Consider the following 16,514-nt stretch of genomic DNA (forward strand, 5'->3'; position numbering starts at 1 on the left):
ATACCCAATGTCTTTCTCTAGTCTCTGCATAACACTTACACAATGTGTAACTAACACACACACACACACACACACACACACACACACACACACACACACGATGCTAATTCAAACCTCAGTCTCCTTTCTACATTACAGAAGAGTAGAATGGTGTCCAACCTGGACAGATACACAGACTCACTCTTAGTTTTTAAGGCTCTTCCATTGCCTTTTAAAAAATCTCAGTAATTTTTTAACTTGGAGGCCTGTGTGTTTGTTTGACTGTTCTTCAAATTATGTCACCTGTCCTATGTGAGAGATACAAATGTCACTAGTTAATTGCTCTTATGTGTTAAATGATGGAATTAAGGTAGTTGTTTCTTGTCCTGTTATCTAGCACAGGCTGCCTACAAATTGGCCATGTGGCAAAGGCTGGCCTCAACTCCTGAGCCTTCTACCACAGCATCCAGAGTACTGAAATCACAGACATGGGCCACCATGCTGTTTCAAAAGGGCATTTGTTCATCAATATATCAATCAATCAATCAATCAATAATGGAATCTCAGTGAATTAGAGGTGTTACAGGCACAGGAAAATTCAGTTTGACATAGTCATAGGACATAGTCACTACCATGAGTCAACAGACAAAAGAAAAAGTGAAAAATCATATTTAAGTGCTAGGATGACCTGTGAAACTTGAACAAGGGGTACACAGAGCAAAGATGTATTCCTAAACTAGCAAAAATGCCCAACTTAGCTGCTCCCCTGATCTACCCAAGTGCTTGCCCTTCCCTGTCCCACCCATATGGAGTGATACAGTGGAGTTACCCCAAGCAAAACTGGAGCAGTAAACACTTGAGGGTCACTTGTAGCCCAGTTTCAGGAAAGTTCTTTTGGTCACCTTCTAAAGCTTATCCCAATGAAAAGTACAATATCTGAGGTATTTCCTAGAGGACTTTGCTTAGAGAAATTGCATTATCACTCCTTATGGCTGGGACAGGGAATAGGAAGACACTTGAGCAGATCAGGAACAACTGATAGCTTCCTTCCACAAGCCAATACTAACTCTTGGATTGCCTAATACTTTCAAATAGAAACATTGGGTAACACAGAACTAAGAATGCCTTGGCAGCCCGACAAAAAAAATATTCATCCACAAAGACGGAGTAAAGAGCAGGCTTCTGAAGACGCCCACTGCCTTTAACACACACATGGCAACCTCTTCTTTTTCCCTTTCAATGTCTTGGAATAAGACAAAAGCACCCCGCCCAGTTGGATATCCTGATAGTATCACCAGGAAGCAATGGCCCTGAACTCTTCCAAAGGAACAGTTACACCACCGACTACATCATCGACTATTGGTAGAAATACAAGCAAAATGAGACCAGACAAAAGACCATCTTCAGTGTGGATCAGAACTATTCACACCTAAACAAGGCTTTCTTTTCGGCATAGAGCCCATGGAGTGCAAAGGAGAAAATGCCAGACTCTGCCTTTGTGAAATGAGTGTGTCAAACGCAGGTGACTCACCCAGAGAAAAGAGGGACCTCGACAGTGCAATACAGAACACATGAGCCAAGCATGTCATCGGCTCCAATGTGTCTCTTGCTCCAGTGAACACCTGGACATAAAGTTTCCCTGAATACTTTTATGGGCATCAGCAATCCAGTGTGTAGAAAAATGTAACAGGCACAGTTTGCTGAGATTGCAGCAGGAGCATGTGACAGTCATATGTGGGGCACAGTGTCCTCATCACCTCCAGAAAAGCATGCTGATAGACTCCATGTGAGCTCTGGCAGGGCTCCTCACCAGCTGGGCAGAAGTGACCCCTGAGAAGTCAGGGCTCACCGTGGGGGTGGGGGTGGGGCGCATCTGGAAAGATAAGCAGAGCTGGCTCTGTGAAGAAGGGAAATGAAAGGTTAAGGAACAGTGCTCTCCAAAGCATGGAGACAGGATGTGGACAGAAGGACAGGGAACTTTAAAGGATCCAGTTTAGCTGCAAGTACAAGAAGAAGTCCAAGGCTGCAGCCATCATCCATGGGGCCCAAAGCACATCGCAGGAAGCCTTTGTCTTACCGGGGCAATCGAGGAATGAAGGGCCATGGTCAGCCAACATTATTCTCTCAGAGACATGAGGACAGATGGGGAGGAATAAGAAAGCAGGGAGACAGACCAGGCAGAAGGCAGACTCAGTGCCACAACACTGGGAACCATATACAATGCCACCCGGCTTTATCAGTAAATGGGCATCGAAGTCGTGACTATGGCAGCATAATTTAGTTACATATAATTTGCATATCACATGAAGAATATTCAAGACAAAATTTCTTTTCATTTCCAGGATTCAGTCTCTGGTCTCAAATGACTCTTTTTGTTTGTTTGTTTTTGTTTTTTCAAGACAGGGTTTCTCTATGTAACAACAGCTCTGCCTGTCCTGGAACTCGCTATGTAGACCAGGCTGGCCTTGAACTACAGAAATCCACCTGCCTCCACCTGCCTCTGCCTCACGTGTGCTGGTGTTAAAGGCATATGCCACCACAGGCCAGCAAAATGACTCATTTTTACAGTGAATTCCCATGACCCATCTCTAACATCAATTTCAAAGTATTTTTATTTTTTTTCTCTTACACTGTACTTGCTACAATTTTTAAATACACACACACACACACACACACACACACACACACACACACACACTTTAGTTCCCCTGAGGATCAGAAATGAAAGTTCTCAAAACCCTGAATTGTGCACTCATCTTGGCATCACAACAGACACCTGAACATACCGTGACAAGCATCACCCTGGAAGACAGAGTAACAATCCAACCCTACAGCGGTGCTGGAGCTTTCTGTTCGTAGAATAACAGTAGCGCATTCCTGAAGGAAAGAGTCTAGCAGCCAAAGCAGTGAATTTGCAGACTTCTCCAAGTTCTGCCCTGAATTATATAAGCATCTGCTATTCCACTCATCACAGTTGAAAGCAAAAGGTGCTGCAGCCTCTCAAGATTATGTGAGAAAACATGTAGGGAATAATTTAGTGCATGATATACTTGCTATGTTAAAAGTGTGACTCTGGTGATTTTGAAGAATGCAAACAAGTTGTTATTGGACTAAAAATACATGTGGGGTGTACTGGAAGAGAGATGCAGAGTTAAAGGGAAAGTTTCTTGCTATACGTGTGGCTCAGAGGTAAAAGGTCCGCCCAGCAGATACAAAGCCCCGAGTTCTATGCCCAGATACAAGCAGTTCTCTCAGATGAAATGGATAAGACCAGAAAGTACACTGTAAGTGAGAAAATGGACACTGAGCACAAGCAAAACAGAGCAGAACACAATTGTCTGGACACTGGGAACATCTACAGATACCCACAAGGCATCTCAAATGGTGGTCTGTGGAGGGCAAAAACACTGCCTTTAAAAAAAAAATGGATTTTTCAGACTTGGGAAGACAACTCGGCAGGTAAAGTGCTTAACACGCAAACCTGTGTACCCACATAAAAGCCAAAAGGCTATGATGACCCCATAGAACCCCAGTACACGGGAGACAGAGGCAGGGACTTGCCCAAGCGAGCTAGCTGGCTAGACAAGACAAAAAAGACAACCGCCACTTCATCGAGAGATCTACCTCAATACATACAGTAGAGAGTGATCAAAAACGATAACCAAGGGGTTGGGGATTTAGCTCAGTGATAAAGAGCTTGCCTAGCAAGCGCAAGGCCCTGGGTTTGATTCTCAGCTCAAAAAAAAACAAAAAAAACCCCGATAACCAGTGTCAACTCTGACCTCCACATGCATGCACACACGTGCACAGACACATATGTACAGGTATACACACAAAAAAGAGGAGCTTTTTATGTCTTTAATTAAAAAAATCACCTAATAAGAATATTAATACTTCATAAACCAGCAGGAGAGCTGCAGTGTGGAACAGTAGCAAACTTACAACGAATGATGATACAATCCTTCCTTCCTTTCTCCTCCCTCCCTCTTCCCACTGCTGCGGATCCACGTTCTTCCCTTACACCATCCTCTCAGTCAGCCTCGGCCTTTGCTTTCCCTCAAACATCAGGAAGGCAGCTAGCACACAGTGGTGGTCAGTCAGCATGTATTTAGTGGCCTGTCAATAATAGACGTCATTGATCGGGAATCTATTTGATGGGGCCTGATAGAATATATACCTGAAAGTCACAAAACATTCAATGAGTACGTATGTTTAAGTACTAACTGAAGGACTGAGGGGAGGGCCAGAAACACGAGCCTGATGACCGTGTCCTGGGTCTATTTAGTTCCCACGAGAACCCACAAACAGTGAGCAGTACCTTAAGGGCTGCTAACACGAGAAAAAAGATAGTAATATTTAATTGTACTTAAGAGTTCAAGGAGGCTGTGATTTAGAATCCAACTCCATGAAAATTCTGAAATACCTAACATGAGGAAAAATACTAGCCGACATTTAGGCTGTAAGCAATGTCACAAAAACTATTTGCAAAAAAATAAATAATAAATAATAAATAAAAACCCAAAACCTATGAGCCTAACAAGCTGAACAGCAAACATAGAAAGAGATGTGAACATTTCTTCTGTGCAGTTTCTACTGTCTTCAAACTCCCTCAGACTCCTATCTCTGGGTCTACCCTAAGTGGACTGGAAGATTATCATGGTAAGCCCACTGCACACAGAGCACAATTGTCTGAAATTACAGCAAAGTCAAACGCGTATCAAAAGGTGCCACACAGGGAAGAAGAAGTCACTGCTGTGTCATTTAATGAAACCCACTGAGCACTGAGGGCATGGGTAGCCAAATTGAATTTTAAATGGCTCAGGATAGCCACCAGTGGAGAGGAGATAAATGAACTGACTTTTCTCTACTAGGGGATCAAAATGGAACATCATCTTTATGCATGAGCCCCACACACACACACACGCGCGCGCGCGCACACACACATACACACGCGCACACACACACGCACACACACACACACACACACGCACGCACACGCGCAACACACTCACACACACGCACACACACGCGCACACGCACACGCACTCACACGCACACACTCACACACTCACACACTCACAAACACACACGCACACACACACACACACACGCACACACACACACGCCTACAGAAAGTTAAGGTAGAGTCACCTTTCTTCTTTGTGTCCAGTCCTTTCTGGACTCTTCTTCCCCAAGGCAGCTTTTTGTTAACGAACACTATGCAAAAAGATTTTTGTACCTTGATTTCCATGGCATTTTACTCCAGACAGTAAAAACTACTCCCACAGTGAAAACTCCTCTGTGGTCCTGAACCACCACATAATGACTGCCAAGCAGCTGGAACTCTCCAGGGGAAGCTTAACATCCACCATTAAGTCAGACGCAGCCGGGGCTTGCCTTTCAGCCAGCGCAGGCAAACGGTAAAAGTAAGTATGAAACGTAAAAAGCTGCGCCTTTTTGAGAGTAAATGGGGTAAGGTCTTCTTACATGAAGTTTCAAAACCTCTATAATTCTATATGTTCTAATCTTGATCATTCTTATAAGCTCAATGTTCAATGTTCCCAACTTGACCTTCAGCCTTGAACTCCTTCCTACCAGAACTGGAACCAAACAAACGTCCAGAAATGAGTTGACAACCTTGCTGTCCAAATCTGTAGACATCTTCCTCTCCATGAATGACAGTGTCCTTCTAGGTGTCACTTCAACTTGAAACCAGAGTGACCATTGCCTCATCAGTGACAACCGGTTGTCAACTCCTCTACCCCTCCTCCTCCGTCCCCCTTCCCCTCCCCTTCCTCTCTGCCTCATACACTTCTGCAGAGTCCAGTTCAGAAGAATGGCCAATCAAGAGTACCACCATCTGGTGAGAACTCTGACTGGAGGATGCGGAGATGAGGTAATCAGGGCATGAAGACAGAGACAGTCCTTCTCCACAAGGCACGAAGAAGAGAAGATAGATACTCAATGGCCTCAGTGATTCTGAAGAACACTTTACAAAGTGAGACTCTGGCCAGCAGTCAAGTGTTCCAGAGCTCCCAAGGTGTAACCTTGGCTCCTCGACTGCTCCTACCACTCTCTCATAGGAGTACTGAATATTCAGAATAAAGAACTTGGGATCTGAAGCTGAGTTTGGCTAAGCATACCATGGGCTGATCTTTTTTCACACCTACCCAAAGGGTGGTTGCAAAGGATCTTAGGGAGATCTACTGGAAGCTTCTTAGCCTTTTCATCACATTTGTTTGCACAGATTCTGATTCTAGAGTTTGGACATCTTGACGGCAGATGCTAACATCAATATTCAACACAAGGCTAGCATCTGCCATTCTGAAAAAAAAGAAAAAAAACTTTCAAAGAGCCCATATTATACAGAGTTTGGAGCAGACAGCAAATTATTATCACAGATCTCTCCAGCACTTTCTTTGTTGGACTCCAAAAATAAGGTCTTATTTTAACATTTTGACTTTGTTCTTTACCTTTCTAAAATTTATGTGCTAATGACATTTTGCAATTTTTAATACTTTAATTAGAAGTATATGTCTGTCTTCTCTGATTGATTGTAACTTTCAGGATAGAGTGCAAGTGGAAAGTTATATTCCCCTAGTCACACAGATGGATGGATGGATGGATGGATGGATGGATAGATAGATAGATAGATAGATAGATAGATAGATAGATAGATAGATAGATAGATAGAATTAGACAGTCACATTAAAGATCTATGAGGGGCTAGGGTAATGGCTCAGTCAGGAAGGCACTGGCTTCACAAACAAGAGGACTATTACCACTAACCTGCAATGTATATTTGTGAAAAGTTGCTGTATAATACAACTACCTGGTTTCTGCCAGAGTCATAAGCAAAAGCCATCAGAGACAATAAAATATTCACCTGGGGACACAAGAAACAGCTCAGTGTTTAAGAGCACTTGTTGGTCTTACAGAGGACCTTAGTTTGGTTCCTGGCACCCACATGGCAGCTCCCATCCATCTGCAACTCCAGTTCCAGAGGATCCGATGCCTTTTCCAGCCTCTGGAGTCACTGCACCCATATGACGCACCGAGAGGCATACAGACAAAACACCCACACATACAGAATAAAAACAAATAAACCTTTAAACCGTGTCACCTGTACTAAGAGAGCCACTACCTGTCATGGTCAGAAACTTCGAATTCAAAATACAACCTAAAACAGCTGGTAAAAAGAATTTGTTTTAGTTTTTTTTTATGTGTATATGTACGTGTCTGTGTGTATGAACACACGCATAAGGGTAACCTCAGAGGCCAGAAGAGAGAATTGGATCTCCAGGAGCTAGAGTTACAAGTGGGTGTATGCTGCCCAATGTGAGTGCTGAGAACCAAGCCCGGGTCTTCTGCAAGAGCATCAAGTGTTCTTAACTGTTGAATCATCTCTCCAGCTCCATAAAGTAGTGTTTTGTTAACACTTTCATAGTATAGTGATAGTATTTGTAACCTAATCAATAAAAAATGGAGACATCATTGGTCTCACTCTAAAATTCAGTGTTCTCATCTATAAGAAGAGTGTTTCTTGCTTAACTGAGGTGAAATGAAAATTGAAACATGGTTGTCTTCATGGTGTTGGACTTAAGGGAATACTTAATACTATAGTCCAGTCCATTCTCCACAAAGACTGCCTGTATGACTCAGCACACCAAGAGATCTGTAAAGATCTGTTGTAAGCTGATTATTGTCATAACTAACCACTTGACCTCTTCTTGCTCCTGCTAATTAGCTTATTCTTGTTAACACATCTTGGTACACATAGGAATTAATGTTCCTCAGACTGTCTTGAAGATGATACTTGGAGAGCAACAAAGTCAATTCCAAAGGCACCAAGAATGACATTTTTGGACTAGTATAATTATTTTTTCTGATTCTAGCCCACACCTACAAATCCACTCTGTCTAGGTTGGAAGGTTCATGGCACACAATGATGCCTCCACGTTTCATGAAAACGTCATGCATCTTCTGATGCTTTATAGAAACAATGTAAGGATCTCAATTGTCTATCTTGAGATTTTTCTAGTAAATGCTTATTAGTTCACATTCCTCAGTCAATTCACTCTGTGAAGAACCAGTTTGCAGCCTATATACTAGTGAGGGCAACTAGTCCATTATTAACCCCAGCCTTTCTAGTCTCTAGCTGTGGATGGATTAACTGGTGGTAACAAGAAGAGTTAAGGGGAAAAAAATCACATGACTCTCCACTTCTGAAAAAATACAGAGGAACTGAGGCAGGTCAGAAACTTCAGCAACTGAAGGGAGAATTGTCATGGGGCTGCTAATATGCTGGCCCTGGGCCATGGATAACCCTATGTTCTGTCATTTTTAAGAATTATTGGCATTACTATTATTTATTTCAGAGAGGCAATGTTAAGAAGAAAACAAAAACAGTAACTCAAACTGGGGATGGTGCAGGGGTGGGGCTGAGTACACTTTCACAGAAAAGAAACCAAGACCCGAAGGTCACCAACAGGATATAAGGTTGCCTCACGTGATCCCAAGGTGAAGGACTCAAGCCCAGCACTTGAAATAAAATCTTTCTCAAAGTATAGCATGGAAAATAATAGTTAGTTCTCCTTTGCTTTATAATCACATGTAGTAGGGTAACTACCACCTAAGGTAATCAGGATATTTTAAAAGAGAAGCCAATATCCGAATTGACAAGGCTGTTTCCATAGCACCAATCCTGATGTTCTTTGCCTCAAATCTTATTATCCCCAAATAACAAGTCTGATGGCTTCATCTAAGATTGGCACCTGTGTAAGTCTACACCGTGACCTATACAGTATGACCTAGAGCAGAGGATGAGGGTTTAAGTAGGTAGCATTGGCTTGTGGTTCAAAAAGGGTCCTGTGCACCACCTGGGCCTGTCTTCCCTGGGAAAGTTCATCCAACCTTTTCCACCTGGGCTCCACCTAGCCCTGCTGAACATGAGAATCCTGGGGCAGAGCTCTGGATTCTCCATGAGGAATATGCTCACTGGTGATACCTCGAGGCCTCTCATAGAGCTAAAAGAATGCTGCACTGAATCCCTCCCTGAGAAGCTTGGAAGCTTCATAGGAACGGGACAAAACAACGAGGAAAGTCCTAGGTCAAGGCTCAGAAAAGCTCTTCAAGTGAAACATAAGACCGACATCAATGGCTACCTGAAACACGCCATTTAGAACCTTACTGGGGACGAATATATAAACTTCGGTGTTACCGATTTTATGAATGATTAGCTAAGATGTCATCATTCCTGCCTGTAAGGAACCTAGAACTTGGAGCAGGCAGACTCGGGCAAGCACTGTCAATGTCACATCAGACTGTAAATCTTCCTGCTCATACCGAAGCACTGTCTATGTCCCCAGCTCAATCTTATTCCTCGTGTGTTATCAGGACCCATGACTGTAATGAAAAGTAGGATCCTGAGATTTTGAGGGTCCCTACCGTTGAGCAAGAGTGGATCATCTACTTCTGTACATGTGTTGAAGACCAGGAAACCATCCACTAATGAAAGCTAGTTCCTCCAGTGCCCTCCCAATCTAACCATTCATATCTCTCTCTCTCTCTCTCTCTCTCTCTCTCTCTCTCTCTCTCTCTCTCTCTCTCTCTCAGTATTTAATAACTACAGTGTTTGTGAGGACACAATTTTATACTGGACAAGAAAGAAGGCAAACATCTATTTTTACAGACTACCCTAAGGGTACTCCATACATGCTAATATTTTTATTATACATTATATGTTCCAAAGCCTTCCTACAGGCTTTTTAAAAACTCAAGAAAGACTAAAATTCGAAGCTCACTATTTTTAAATTAAGATATAAGTGTGCCTTTTAATAAGGCCAACAGCAATAAAGCTCACCCACAAGTTACTTCAGGGAAAGTAGCATTCATTGGTTGAAGTGTTCCTAAGATAGAAGAAGGTCTCCACACAGAAGTCTCCATTTTATGTTGTTTCACTGGTTGAAAGGTGTCATGTCAACCTCTCTTCAGCCATCACAAGATTATTCAAATTCAAGGTTGACACTCTGTCCTTTACCTTGTTCCAAAATACTGCAGGGGTTATACTGCCCGATGTTACACCATATGGGCAGACTCCAGATCCAGCAGGCAGGAGTAAGCAAGATGCCTCTGTATCATGCCATTCCTCTGCTTCCTGTTGTTTTTGGAACAACCCTCACTTTAGCTAAACATACCCCTTCTGGGCGATTCATTTTTAGTAAGAGAATCTGCCTCCCGGCAGAGCCTCCTAAATGCTGATTACATTCTGACACCAAGCTAAAGCCTCTCAGAACTTACTCATTAGGCATCTTCTGGTCTTTAAAAATACCCGCCCACTTTATGAAAAATCAAATAAAACAAAACTCCTAACCACATAAGTTTTGTGAATAAAAAGAAAAACAATTATGTAGTGAGCAACTGGAGAAATTCTTCTGAAGGCACTTTGTTTTATCATCTGCTCTCTTATTAGCTGTTGATGACTAGCAACAGATTTTCAAAATCTCTCTCCATGTCCCAAGTTATTTTTTTTAAACTCTAAATTCACTATTATCTATAGTAATGGGCATGTCTGTTTAAGAGTTAAGAGTTCTTAATAAACCTCTTTGGTTTTTACTACCAGAGTTATTTCTGCCTGACCTAAGAAACATGTATAGGAAATAAGACAATGCCAACTGTTGGAGACTGTTGAGAGGGTAAGAATACTTGCTGCATAAGCGTGAGTGCTTGGGTTCGAATCCCCAGTGCCCATGTGCAAAGTCAGGCTTGGCTGTGCATGTACCGAAACCCCAACACTTCTGGGGTAGAGATGGAGGAATGCTTGGCTTGCAGGCTTCTGCCTGAACTCCAGATCCAGTGAGAGACTCTCAAGGAAACAAGGTGGAAAGTGACAGAGCAGGACACCTGATGTCCATCTCTGGCCTCTGCATGCACCTACAAAGGGACATATGTCCACTTACTACACATGCAGAAACACAAGCACACACCGGGAAAAATGATAAAGAGGGAGGGAGGGAGGGAGGGAGGGAGGGAGGGCCCACTATATCAATGATATCTATCCCTAATTTAATGTCAGTAACTCTTACCAAACAGGATCATGAAGCATATATACAAAGAAAAGCATGATTATTTAAAAATGTATATAACTTTCTCAATTGTCTGTTCCCTTGGGTAGTCTATAAAGTGAAGAGTTGGCTCCATATAATTAAAAAAAAAAATCTATACTTAGCTTAGCGAGGGAAGGATAAATCTCCAGGGTCTCGGATTCCCTTCTTGTTGCCTTCCTTCATTACACGTTTAGAGATAATCAATAAAAGCTGATTTCTCTTTGTAAGCATTTTCCTATTCTGCCAGAAATAATAGCAGTCTCTGTTCCAAAATGAAAAAAAAAATGGAAAGTAATATTTACCATAAGAGGAGAAAAATGAAACTGCCTAAGCATTTTTCCAGAGCCAAGTAAAACAACAGCAAGCCCAGTTTATCCTCAAAGAAAAAAATTCCTCTCCATATTCTCCACATTATTTTTGCTCTAAAAATCTGTGACACCAACAAGTTTCTGAGCACTGTATCTACATTTCCATTTTCAATGACAACCTCCTGATGGTTCCTAAAAGTTTTACTATATTTCTGTGTAAATGTATGTGTTAAAGACAGTGGTGAGTAGAGAAGCAGGCAGGAGAGATTGTCAGGCACCCAAAGCAGATCCCAGCACAGACAAGGAGGCAAAGTGCAATTTATGCCAGATAAGAAAACAAAGGACTGCATGTAAGTCTAAGTCTTGCCTGGAAACACAAAGTTGCTTTGCTGTACCCATTTTCAGCACACTTACTTACAAAGTTTTACAGTAAATAATCTGAAATAAGGCACTGGGTTTTTCTAATCTGTACCAGACACCACAAAAAGGGTCATTTTTTAAGGCCTTTTCTTCTTCTGGATTCTTCACCAAAGACTGTAAGAAAATATCAAGTGTGAGAATAATAGACTTTTACTTTGTTATGAAGTTACAAATGCAGTTTTACAGGTCTTCCAGGCTTCCTGTTTCCCCTCAGTCTGTACCATCAATGGAGGTTGTCATATTTCACCAGGGCATATTGTAAATCAGACAAGTTCAGCCAGTCAGGTTGAAGGATGGAGGTGAAAAAGCCCAGTGGAAAATATATAAAGCGCAATTAGAACCACATGACCAGAGATATTGAAGCAATACTTTCTGGAAGAGTGCCAAGTGAAAAAAAACTCAGACTTTGTCTGGTGTTAGTGAGACTAGCCAGTCCATTTGGGACAGCTCACATCATTCTCTAAACACTGTGTTCTGTTCTTTCCCCAACAGAAAAAGTTACCAGAGAAGTTAAGATCTCACTATAACCAGCCTAGAACTGTATTTGTAACACTGTGAAAAACGTAGTTGACAAGATGAAATTATAACTCAGCTGAAACTTACTCTGAAATGTAGTGGAAAATTAAACAAGGGTCAATGTTATAACCACCAAGAGTCTTAATGCTTATCGTGATCATGATATTGAACCAAACACCTTCTGCGTTTTTCTATGAAATCCTTGCCTCCAATGACCTCAAGTATCTAGCAAGGCAAAGACAATCCAGGGGTCTACTGTTGGACAAAAGCAGCCAGAGGCTATTAAATGCAAACCACCTCCCCAGTACATATATAATAAACAGCCTATACATGCTTGTCTCACATAGATGGTACCCAGTAGGCCAAGGGTGTGTGTGTGTGTGTGTGTGTGTGTGTGTGTGTGTGTGTATGTGTACGTGTACTAAGGATGAATGGGCATGAAGAACCCTTACAAGTAAAAGAATTCCAGTAAAAAAACTTTGACTCTACTCCATCTATTACCATGGCCATTTCAGACCTACTTCTCCATGCATTCCAAGTGTCAATCACAACTGCATCAGCAGACAAATGAAACATAATGTTCAATACTGCTTTGAGATTCTACGGAACCAACTCAAGTTTAGCAAAGTCACTTACCTCCCAGAAACTGTATTCCTCCGGCCACTCTTCCTACTGTCCTGGAGATGAGGTCCGACACACAGCAACCCATCAGGGCAGTGAGAGCTACCAGGAGGAGCAGGCCACAGCCCAGGCCTGTCACTATGGTACAGATCCTCCATTCTGCACTGGGGATGCCCTGGAAAGAGGCGTAGCGCCCACACTCCTCCACCATCACCATCATCTGCCGACTCTCATCTTGCACAGGATAGGAGCACCTCCGGAAAGTGCCGAAGGACACAGGCTTGCCCAGTTGTGATCCCCAGAGCCAGTAAGGCATGAAGAACCCCACACAGGAGGTGGCAGCAGACAGGAAGGAGAGCAAAGCCCAGATCACCCCAGTACAAGTCAGGCTGGGTGCCATCTTTCACCAGGCAATGCAAGGGGGACCCAACGTGACTGTCCCGAAGGTGTGAATGAAGGCGGCTGGTTGCTAGAAGCTCCCAGGTAATGCACAGTTCTTCAAGGAGGATGCAGCTACTAGCAGTAGCCAATCTTCAGTCTTACTGGGTATCAGGCTCTCATACTTTTGTAGTAATGATGGTGGCCCCTGGTGAAACAGCAACAGGAAACAGTGAAAGTTAAGTACCTCTAGCTTCTATATAGGTCTCTAGAAGTGCCACAATTTTCAGTTAAGAAGCGTCAAACTTCCTTCAATGCTTCAAAAGTGGGAAGAATTAATGCACTCTGTACGCATCTCTGTACAAGTTTTGCCAAACTAGCTCAAAGCTTCCCCATGTCTTTATCTCCTGTAAAACGCTCCCAAATTAACTCTGACAGCTATTTACTTAAAGAAATGAATGGCTTCTATTTGCCAAGCCAGTGAATTCATTTCACATACTCACATTAAAAGCAATGTAGCATTTTTTTTTTACTAGCAGTAGACATAATTCAGGACATTAAAATAAAATGAACCATACTGCTGTTTGTTTATTTGGCTTGCAAGTTCACACTTAGTTCCTAGCAATTTCTCTGCATCTCTTGGTGGGTGCGCCAACCAAGCAAAATGATGGTAACGTCTTACAATTACAGAGTATGTAAATTTAACTAACATCATCTACCACCCAGGTGTATGCATTAGAATAGAACCGCACACTCCCAGTACTCAATAACACCGAGAACTCATTAGGTCTTAAATTTCCAGGGGTAAATGCAAGCCTCTGTGATTTTCACATCTCCTATTGGGACTCAGTGGCGTCAGTGATTTCACCTGCTGGTCATTTCACCTGTGTTTAACTTAACTAGGGAGGGCACTCACACTTTTCCAAAACCCAGTGTCAAACATCAGCTAAGTCAAAGGGTTCCACGAGGTGGGTTGACTTGCATACCTGGACACACTCCGCACAAAGAATGCAAAAGTACACCCACCCTGGGGTTCCATCTGCAAACTGCTTCCTAACTCCAGCTTCAGAGCCTACAAGCAAACTCTGTTTCCAACACTTCTCTCGCCCTCAGTTCTGGATTCTACCCAAAGGGAGCTCCCTCTGGCTACAGTTTTAAAAATCTTGTCAGTTCTGAGCAGAGGCTGGAGTTGAGTTGGTCTGAGAAGGACCAGAAATTGGGAGGAGCGAGAGGAAGGAGGGCCTCTTCTTCAGCTGGAGTGAGGTGCCCTAGTCCAGATCAACTCAGAGCCGCGACCCCCACGCACCCCCTCCCCCTGCTCCCCCGCAAACTGCTTGGCACAACCACCGCACCCTGGAGCACCAGGGACACACACAATGATCTCTGGATGCTAAGCGGCACAAGGAAGTTCTTGCAGCGGGCTCGGAGAAAGGGGCGGATAAGGATGGGAAGGCAGCACCCCCCGGAGGCCGACACCGACCACAGCTGAACCCAGCGGCTCAGGAAGTCAGGAGGGACCCGGGTGCGGGGGCCCCGAGTCGCGGCGCGCGCTACTTACCGGGCCGGGCGGCGGCCACCGTCCCTAGCGGGTCCCGGGCGCAGCACAACTTGCTGTCTTTCCCCGGCGGGGACAGAGCGGCACGGAAGACTGTCCTTCTCGCCTTCGCCACTATCGAGACAGAGATCGGGACGACTCTGGAGAGCCGGGGTGGAGGGTCAGGAGGACCCGCTCGGAGAGCCCGCCGGCTGTGGCCGTACGGCCCCGGAGCAGCGCGGATGCCGGCTCCAGCTTTGGCAGGCGAGGCACGCGCCGCCTCCTCCCCGCCCTCCCCTTTCCGCTGTCCCCTCCCCTTGGCCCCGCCGCGCAGCCCTGGACGCGCGAGAGTGGGGGCGGCAGACAGACTGGGAAATCACGGAGAAAGTTGCTCGCCTTCTCCGCAGCTCCTCGGGGGGCGCCGAGGCCACACCCTAGCCCTGTATTCTTTTCTGGGTCAAACACTGGGGTCTAGAGCTGCAGTGTTCCCGCAGCCCTTAGGAGACGAGGATGGGAAGTAGCCTCCGAGAGGGGGTAGAGTGATGTCTGTGAGCTTTAAGGGGCTCTTGAGAAGTGATCACTTCGGAGGACAGAGACCATGGAAGGGTGTGGACGTAGGGATGAGAAGGCTGGGCACACCACGCGAGGCTGCTGGATTCAGTGGGGGGACAAGCCAGAGAGAAGGCGGGCGAGTCCTCTAGCCAGCCTCTCCCAACAGCTGCACACCTTTGGGAACCTCTTTCAAGATATTCCTCTTCCCGGTGTTCCCCACTCCCTTCCCTCCTCCTCTCCCCATATCCCTCTCCGCTTTCTTACACCCTCCTTTCTCACTCCCTCTCCTTCCCTTCCTCTTACCCTACCCCCCCCCCCCGCCCGCCATGATCAATCTTATAATCTACACAACCTTTGGGTTCCCTCTCTGAAAATCAGCTCCTTTTGATTTCTCCTCCGGAACAGCCCGGGTTCGGACTTGACATCAGCATTTAACCCTTTGGAAGCCGCAGCCTTGTTCTGTAGGTGACTGGCTAACCCCTGCCTCCACTGAGGACAGTTATTTTAGGAAGCTACCATCTGGGAACGGCAACTTTTGGAGTACATACTTTCCCAGATACAGTTTTTGTGATGTGCCTTTTCCAAGTAGTTGGAAGTAATAATTGAGTGAGAGCATATTTCATAATAAAATTTCAAGTGCACCATTTAATTAGGTAGCATCAGCTGGAGACAGGGGTTGTTTTCGTGATTGTTTGAAAGGTTTTAAGTGATTCCAAGCCTATCCTTCGTAAGAATACGATGAACGTAATGAGCCTCCCAGGAAAACAGTGCAATACACATTAAGCTTTCTCACAAAATTCCTGAGAAGGGCAAAGAATAGTTCCCAGGAGACATTTGACAAAGTCTGGAGATGGTTTTGGTAACCACGACCCATGACTGGGAAGGTGTTACTGGCAGCTAGTCCATAAATGCCAGGGATCCTGCTCAATACAGTACGCGAGCCACATCCAGAATAATCTAGCTTGAGATGTGAACAGGGCCCAGGCTGGGGAGCCTTGTTTCAAAATGTCCCATGGTTCAAGCTCACCCATGAATCTCTGGTTTAGAGGTCTGGGTTGGAGTTTTCTCTCGTTAATTTATGTTTCAATTCTTCTTGTGCAA

General features: G+C 44.3%; 1 protein-coding gene across 1 annotated transcript in view; it reads right to left on the minus strand.

Annotated features, from left to right (window-relative positions):
* Positions 1–15,121, minus strand: part of LOC131912910 (LHFPL tetraspan subfamily member 6 protein-like) — a 153,679-nt gene extending 138,558 nt beyond the window's left edge. Inside the window, exons 1-2 of the mRNA XM_059265208.1 lie at positions 14,886–15,121; positions 12,965–13,535 (exon numbers count right to left, since the gene is read on the minus strand). Coding sequence (XP_059121191.1) covers positions 12,965–13,349 — 385 coding nt within the window. The 5' untranslated portion in view covers positions 13,350–13,535; positions 14,886–15,121. The remainder of the gene's footprint in view (positions 1–12,964; positions 13,536–14,885) is intronic.
* Positions 15,122–16,514: the final 1,393 nt, after the last annotated feature.

Source organism: Peromyscus eremicus, chromosome 6, assembly GCF_949786415.1.
Source record: "Peromyscus eremicus chromosome 6, PerEre_H2_v1, whole genome shotgun sequence".
Classification (NCBI taxonomy): domain Eukaryota; kingdom Metazoa; phylum Chordata; class Mammalia; order Rodentia; family Cricetidae; genus Peromyscus; species Peromyscus eremicus.